The following is an 8,745-nucleotide window of genomic DNA, read 5'->3' as shown; positions in this document are numbered from 1 at the left end:
ACTGGCGGTTAGGGCACTCCATTCACAATCTGCAGTTCATTAGGTCAAATCCGGTCATCAAAAACATTCACCCTTTCAGTCATTTGAGTATTATTATATGATGGTCAATCCCACTTTTCTTTGTAAAGAGTAGCCCAAAAGTTGACAGTGGGTAGTGTTGACTAACTGTCATCCATCCATCCAATCTATCAGTTCTAATTTTGGGATGGCAAGCACGGATAGTCGTTATAGCTTTATGAGAAATTCCCCCAAAAAAATAACTCCTTTAGTAAATAGATATTGGTTACAGCTATATTCTTTTTACAATATTATTTTAATGTTTGTTTGTAAACATGATACTAACATTTGGAGATCTAATCACATTTCATGTGTCTTTTATTGAAAACTACATTTCATAAAACCAAATTGGATATTCTAGAACTTTGATCTGTGGGCTGTCAATGACCTATACCTAGAACAATAAGCTTATATGCTCAAAAGTCTAATGAAATTGTGGATTTGACTGGTACTTAAGTATTATATTACATAAGTCTCAGATTCATTTTGGTGGTCTGATGAATTCTTTTGTCTGTTGTTTGCATCTGAATGAATAACATTAGATCAACAAAATTCAAACTTTACACATTGCATTAAATTTTGATGGTCTAGAAAGAGATACATTGCTAATCAGAAGTTTAAGATGTTGGTTATTTTTATATAAAAATGTTAAAAATTAATTTTTATAGTCTTTCCTAGCTGGTACTATGCTGTTTTTATAGTTAAATAAAACTGATTTTAACTGGAAACACACGAGTTCCCCATATTTATAGTTTTACTTCAGAATGATTTATTCTGATATATTTATGGAAACACATGTTTTAAGTCCATATAATGTATCATTGTGTGTGTGTGTGTGTAGGTGAAATAGTAATGTGATTTGGAATGTTTTTAAACAAGAATATTAAGTAGCAAATTTTGTCAAAATATAGATATTTTAACCTGTTATGAGTCAAGAATATTAACTTGTAGGTTTGTCTGAATAATTAGTACGAATGTTCAAGTAAAATAAATACTAAAAACTTGATGTTAAAATAAATAAATGACAGTGTTGTTGTAAGTCCTTACCATAATTCTGATGTGTTGCTACATGAATAAAATTGATAAATATTACACTTAATCCAATTTACACTGTAGCACTGTTGTCAAGCAGTATGCTAATACAAATAGTTTTTAAACCACTAATATGTCTGTACTATCCCAGCCAAGTTGAAGAGCCCAGGTATTGGGCAAAAGGCCTCATTGGCAGTGGATAAAGCAGATGTGATGTGGTTAACATGTTTTTATACTTTCTCCATTACATTCACTCAGAAATTCGTATTAGTAATAATGGAATTACTATTAGTGTAAGTAGCAGTTAACTTAATATTATGATACAATATTTCGAATAAAAGCTGAAATATATTTTGGTCGTATGTGTAGAAAATAAAGCAATCGGAAATTGAAAATCCTCTTCTTCCTACGTAGGTGGTGATCTCACTGGTTAATATCTTTGGGAAACGGCCAAGATCATACTCGTAAACATTTGAAGTTGGGCCAGTACTCTTACTAAATTTGGCTTCATAGATACGGCTGGTTATCTTTAATTTGGTCTATGACCAACTGTTATTTATCGTGTCATTAAAATATATCGTAGCCAAAGCAGTCTAGCATCTTTTTTTTTTTTACTCAAGAGATTCAGAAGATAACTGGAGATCTGACTATTTTGAAGGTCTTTCAAAAGTTTGTATTTCATTCTCAGCACTTAATGTTAGATATTCATTAAAAGCAACTGGGTGTTCCGAATCTACTTAAGTGGTATGTTTACGTTAGTGGTGCACACACATACTGTAACAGTCAGTCACAACAAGTCTGCTGTGCTGCTCTTGGTGAAGGTTATGACATCGTGGAAGTGAGCATCTTAATAATTACAAGGCATCCTAACATTACATTATGGAAGTGAGCACCTTAATAATTACAAAGCTTCCTAACATTACATATTACATTATGGAAGTGAACCCCTTAATAATTACAAGGCTTCCTAACAATACATATTACGTTATGGAAGTGAACATCTTAATACTGCACATGATGTTATGCAGTTAAACATCCTAATAATTACAAAGTTTCTTAACACTATTTCAGACTTTTGTTGGATTGAAGAAACTGATTCTCGGATATCATTATTTTTGTTTCAACTTTGAAATAAATTAGAACTTTAAATTGAATTAATCCATTCATGTTGTCAGTGATTTCCCTAATTATGCAATAGAAATGTAAAGCCTCATTGTGAACTGTCTTAGATTCTGCTAATTTTATGGCTTTGTTGTGTTTTGTGACAGAATGACTCCATCAACAGCTTTCTCTTGAGTGCACCATTGATGATGCACACTGAGTTAAATAATAATAATCCAATGATTTTGATATTTAATATTTTTTCGTTGTCTCAAAGTACTTTTATGTTTTTTAGAAGAATTATGAATATTTCACAATTTTACGATCGTAAAAAGGGGACATCGGATAAAATAATCCCTACTGTGGATGATAATAGTTGAAGGATTGTGATGGGAAGCCTACAATGTGCTTGGATGGTTTCAGTGACAAACATAAATGAAAATTCGAATGAATTAAATATTCATTGTTTATCTTTTTCTGTGGCTTTTACATAATGATTTTTTAACAAGTTCATGACATCGTGCGCCACTGGTGGTACATTTGTATGTTTTCTGTTGGACATCGTGTGCCACCCGCGGTACATAGGCACCCATAAGATATAACTGCACCTCATATCTCCAAAGTCGTATATAAAAGTATATATTCCATTTGGACGGCTATAATGAAGCCACGTACCACTGGTGGAGTACGAATGCCATGTTGAAAAGACAACTGAAATAAAACAAATCTACACGATTAATTCACTTTTTATTTTAAAATTACATCTAAAGATTGGCATTAAATTTTTCATTGCGAGATGAAGCAAAAAATAGATTTCTTTCATAAATAAAAAACTTATGAAAACTGTAATATAATAAGGATAGAAATGGAAAGAAAGTAGAGCACAAAACTTTTTTAGAAACATTGTTTTTTAGAAAGTCTTTTATGAAAATTGAAAAAAAAGAGGTGTATATATTTTATAATCACTATCTTATAGTTAACAGTTATGCCTAGTTTTCACATGTCAGTTTCTTGTTGAACCAAACCTTTTCAGTTTGTTTGATCATTCAACCATAAAGATATGAAGTACTAGTTTCAGCAAACTTTATAAACTGTTTATACCATAAGTTAGAATCAGTAGTCATTCATTATCTACTCTGTGCTTTGCATTTCTTAAATTTCATGTCCTGAAACATTTAAAATTATTTTTTATATAAGGTACAGGACTATTTCATTAAATCGTAAAGTCTTGCTCACTGTTAATTAATCTGAAATATACAGTTGACCTCACAGGTGACAAAAACATTGAAATAAAAGAATAAGTTAAACAAACACTATTCTAGATATGAATTATTTAACCTATTAATTACTCTACCAAGGTTTATTTTATAAATTAAAAATTATTAATCAATTAAAAATACTTGTACGATACTACTAATAGTTTCACTATAATTATATTACATTTATTGTTATTTGTGTTGAAATAAGTCTTTTAAACTTTCATAGGTCTCCCAATGATGCCAATTCAGCATATAAACATCCAACTGGAACTGCCAGTCCATCAGCAGTGGTAACAAGTGGCTATCAGTACATTGAGGATTTAAACAGAAATTGTTTACCACATAGTACAGTAGCACAGGTACCTGTGTCGCTGTATCCTGCATTACATGTGTATAGAGAACCCTACCTCGTAAGTTCATTACTTTTCAGATTAACTGTTTAACAAACTTATCTGCCAAGTGTGTATTATCATATTTGCTTATAACAAACTCTTGCTCATAAGTTCTTATCATTGGAACTGTTTATAATAATATATATAAAAAAATAATAAAAATACGAAACCCTCTCTCATGATCTCGTATTATTATACTGGTTTGTAACAAAAAAAAAACCTAATCTCATGAGCTTCTTTCATTACACTTGTTACAATAAAGATGATTTGTTGTGTGTGTGTGTGTTAGAATCCATAACCCAGAGTCGGCTGGCTCGATAACTGTCAATTTATTTGTACGGTAAATGGAAACTGCCATTGTCAGAGAGTGTATGTGGGCTATTTTGTTTAAGGAATTTTGCCTCAGAATGTGGATTAAAAAAATGCCCCTGAAATAGGCCACATTTCCACTTTTTTTAAAAGACTTTTGGCTTCCATCACCCACAGTTGGCTGCCTCGATTACTGTAATTTTTTGTCTCATAACTGGAAATTGTCCAACAGTGTACTTGGGGTATTTTCTTTTTTAGGGCTTTTGTCCTAAAGTGGGTGAAAAAAGCCCCTGAAATGGGGTACATTTCCACATTTTGTTGTAGGTGTTTTGGCTTGCATTGCTGCTGACTTGATTATTATAATTTTTTGTATGGTAACTCTAGAATGATGCACATGGGCTATTTTGTTTTAGGATATTTGTCTCAGAAAGGGGAAAGGGAAATAAAAAAGACCCTGATATAACCCACATTTCTATTTTTTTTATAGACTTCTGGCTTCCATCACCCACTCTGACAAAATACGTGGGCTGTTTCTTCAAATTTTCTTCTGAGAAGGGGGATAAAAAACACCTAAAAATTGGGTACACTTCCACTTTTATAGACTTTTGGCTTTGCATTTAAAGCTACAAGTACTTAATCAGTTAAACGAGTCAGTGAGTACCTGCCACAAAGCAGGATATGCAATTAACACCTAATGAAGTGATTAGGGATTTATTAACAAAAGAAAGAAAGGGAACATTATCTACAGTTTTTGCTTTCTTACTGGTTACTCTCAGCTAGCGTTTATGAAAAAATAAAGCCTCTCTATGAGCTCATATCATTATACTTGTTTATAGTATATATGTGTGTATATATATATATATATATATAATAAAAAACCTGTTTATGGCATTATAGGTATTAGTGATACCTAAAACATTGCTTTAATTGTCATTTTAACAAATTTTATGATTCGGGGTTTCACATTACTGATAACCAAGGACAAATAGGAAATGAATTTATACTGTGCCGACATGACATCTAGTCCAGTTGGGCTAGTGGCTGAATATATATGAACTCACATTATGACTTACTTTTTGACATTAAGTTTTCTCAATGTTTATGCCTGAATGTAAGAAAATAAATAGTTTTGTAGCCAACCATGAAATAACTTTCTTTCTATGCTTGGTTTGTTATTTCATAAATTCTACAATTGTGGTATTGTATCAGCACAAAACATCCTTGGATATATGTACATTGAACTTAGTTGAATGGACGGCAACTGACTGTTGTAGAAACACAAGTGTAGAGGACGATGTTTTGAAAGCCTTCCACCTTTCGTCTTCAGGTCATGAACGTCATCCTCTACAACAGGCAGTTGCTGTCCATTCAGCTAAGTTTCAACTTTGTTTTATTTTCCATTGTGATCATTATACATTGAATTGTTTTTAAAGATTGGTCAGTTACATTTACCCATTACCTTTTAAAACGTTTATGCATTGCATGAGTATGACTTGTACCATATAGATGAAACTTACAATAAGGATTGACTATTGTTTTAATTACCAATTTGTTGTAACTTTGTTTTTTAGCGACTTCCACCAGAACAATAAAATAGACTTGAATTTCACAATATTTGCAAATTAATATCTGAAAATAAACATACGAGAACCGGTTCACGTGTTTTGTGTGTATATTGTTTTATTAGCAAAAACTTCTGTGTCACTAGCCCTAAACTAGTGACCTATTATAGCCACTAGACCATGACTTAAAAAGTTAATGTAGAGTCCTGCATTTGTATGTAGCTTTGAGTCTGAAGGTTAATCCATGCGTAACTTAGAGCATCATTCTTTTTTAAGGACTGTTTTGTGTACATACATATTTCAGAGTACAAAATGCATTACTTTATTTTTTTTCACAATATCTTTTTTGTATAATACGTCTTCCCTATAGCATTAAGATTCTTAATGATAAACCTGACTATTTGATCAAGTTTTACATCAAATAAACATATAATATAACATAGATTTTGTATACTTTTTATTCTTCTGAGGATTATTAGCAAAGATGTTAATGAGTTTTGTCATCTTTATATTTTACAGAATGAAAGATCTAATGTTCCTATCGACCAACATGTACATAATGTTCGTCGTAGACCCACCCTTCTTCCTCCAGCAGAACCTCCCTCAGCAATAGAGAGGTTGCAGGCACAGAGGTCAGTAGAAGAGATATTGTTTAAGAAGACTAATCTTTATTGGTTTTTCTGTAAATGCATGTTACATAAAAAAATAAGACAAATTTAAAATGATAGTTAAAGAGCCATATTTTTACAAGCTTATGCAAAAAAAAATAATTTGTTTATATATAAAAAAAATGCTTTAAGTTAATCCACAGGGCAAGCTGACTGAACTTGTAATAAGAGAAGTATTTAACATTTTGACACATAGCTTTCAACATAACAAAAAATTGCAACCTTAATAGTTTGGTATGCCTTATGTGGGGAAGCTTGTTGTAATACCACCTATACTAATGGGTCATGGTTTTCCAGCTTAGGCATCTATATTTAAATAAATAGCAAATATAAATGTTATGTGAAGTAAGACTTGAAATGTTGTTGTTGTTTTTTTATCCTAGCCTTCCAGTTAATCTCTGGTATTACACAAAAGACTTGCATCAACTGGTCAGCAACATACATCTGTGTATTTTACATTTGTTCTTACTCTAAACCTGTATTGGGCCTGAAAAGAATGAAGAGATTTAAAGTTTTATTAGTTGTTTATTTATGTAAATAACATACAAATTGCTTAGGTCAATACATAACAATACTGGACCAGTATGACCCCAGTAACCAAAGTGTATAACAGCTCTTCAGTTATGCCATTATTAACATGGAATTGGTTGGAGTGCTATTTATACCAACAATTTTACGAAACATAAATACTTACAGTATAGAAAACAAAAACTTGAAAACCATAATCCATTAGAAGCAGTGCCCAGTGTGCCAGATTGTGGAACCAAAAACAAAATCACATTTAGGAGCTGTAGATGCGTTATAAAAATAAAGGTCAAAACTATGTGGTCAGAAAAGAGAAGCCTAAGAGTTTGCAGTAGGTGGTTTTGACAGACTGTCTCCTCTTTAGTTTGTCAACTGTGTGTATTCAAAGTTACTGATATTTATATCGCATTAGAATAGCAGGTCAGTAACTGTGGCTGGACTTTACTAGAAAACAGTTATGTTCCTTAACCAGGTAACATAAATGCGAACTACTGAACTTGCTGATTATATGTTAGGAATTGTCCAATACAACTTAGTCACAATCAGATGAAAATGAAAACTGTAACAAAAATGTGCTGAAGACAAGTAACCAACAGTTTTTTAAAAACATCTCACCTTTTTTTAATTTTTTTTAGATTATTTGAACTAGTTAGAAACAGGCTTATAAGTATGTCTGTTTTTTTTTCATCTTTTACTCAACGAACTGAATCTATGTTTATATATAGGATATGAAGAATATATAACAATAACATAGGCCTGCGATGGTTTTATTGTTTTGAAATTTTTACATGTTCTAGAATAATTCCTGTACGCTGAATCCAAAAATGTTATTCATTTTTCTCCATCACTTACAGATTTTTCACGAAACGTTATAATGCAATACATAAAAGAAAGACCACAACATGTAGGTTTGAGACTACGAGATGTATATTTTACAAAAAAAATTGGGATAAATGCAGATGCATATTCATTTGACATCAATGTTCTTCCATTTTCTTCAGTTTATTTGTATTTTTGTTAAGAAATATAATAATAAAAAATGTTCATTGTGGTAAACGAAATAATAATTTGATCTAAATAAGAGTATTTTTTTCTTCCCGATTTGTAAAAAAAGATCCTTGCATGATATAAAAAATGACTATTATTTTCGAAATCTACGTAACTGAATTATGGAAAATTCATTATTAAAACCACAACAACTTTTATGAAGTTTAAATTCTCAGGCCTGTGTAATGTTACTAATTTAATCTCCTAAATTATTCAGCAAGTAAGCTGATTAAGATATCAAAAATAAATGTGAAGTTCAATCTATCGTTCAGTTTGCCAGCTGTCACTGAGTTATAACAGTTTTGGGGTACACCACCCCCCAACTGCAATCCTGGAAAAGGTTCATATAAAAAAACAAGACTTGGCCTCTAATACTATTGTATGCCTAGCATTTTTATTTGTCTTTCACTGCTGATGAGGGGTGATATACCCCCAAAACGTGTATAACTCGTTGACAAGAGGTAATCGAATGATAGATTGGGCTTCCAATTTATTTTCTAATTATAAATATATCTGGATAAAAATTTTGATTAATGTTCTGTATGGTAAAAAAAAGTAAGAATAACTTGATGCAAATAGAAAGTAAACAATTTTGTTGTTTGTCATGCTTGTAGACATGAAATAAATCTTGTACTGTCTTTTATGCTTCAGAATGAGAACATAAAACATTGATTTTGAAATTCGATGACGAGGAACGAACTTTGAGACTAATAATGGTTGGAGACGGCTTGAATGGGTAATGAAGAAAAAACTTTAATATAAGTTTAACATAACAGCAGATGTACAATGTTTC

The 8,745-nt window shown here is 31.4% G+C and overlaps 1 protein-coding gene across 8 annotated transcripts in view; it reads left to right on the top strand.

Moving 5' to 3' along the window:
- LOC106462725 overlaps positions 1 to 8,745 on the top strand; it is an 81,872-nt gene that overhangs the window by 37,793 nt on the left and 35,334 nt on the right. For all 8 annotated transcript variants that reach the window (XM_022390055.1, XM_022390059.1, XM_022390054.1 and 5 more), the window contains 2 exons: positions 3,676 to 3,859; positions 6,232 to 6,344. In XM_022390055.1, coding sequence (XP_022245763.1) covers positions 3,676 to 3,859; positions 6,232 to 6,344 — 297 coding nt within the window. The remainder of the gene's footprint in view (positions 1 to 3,675; positions 3,860 to 6,231; positions 6,345 to 8,745) is intronic.

Source organism: Limulus polyphemus, unplaced genomic scaffold, assembly GCF_000517525.1.
Source record: "Limulus polyphemus unplaced genomic scaffold, Limulus_polyphemus-2.1.2 Scaffold1233, whole genome shotgun sequence".
NCBI lineage: Eukaryota > Metazoa > Arthropoda > Merostomata > Xiphosura > Limulidae > Limulus > Limulus polyphemus.
Note: the sequence above shows the minus strand (reverse complement) of the source record. Positions and strands in the feature narration are given on the sequence as shown.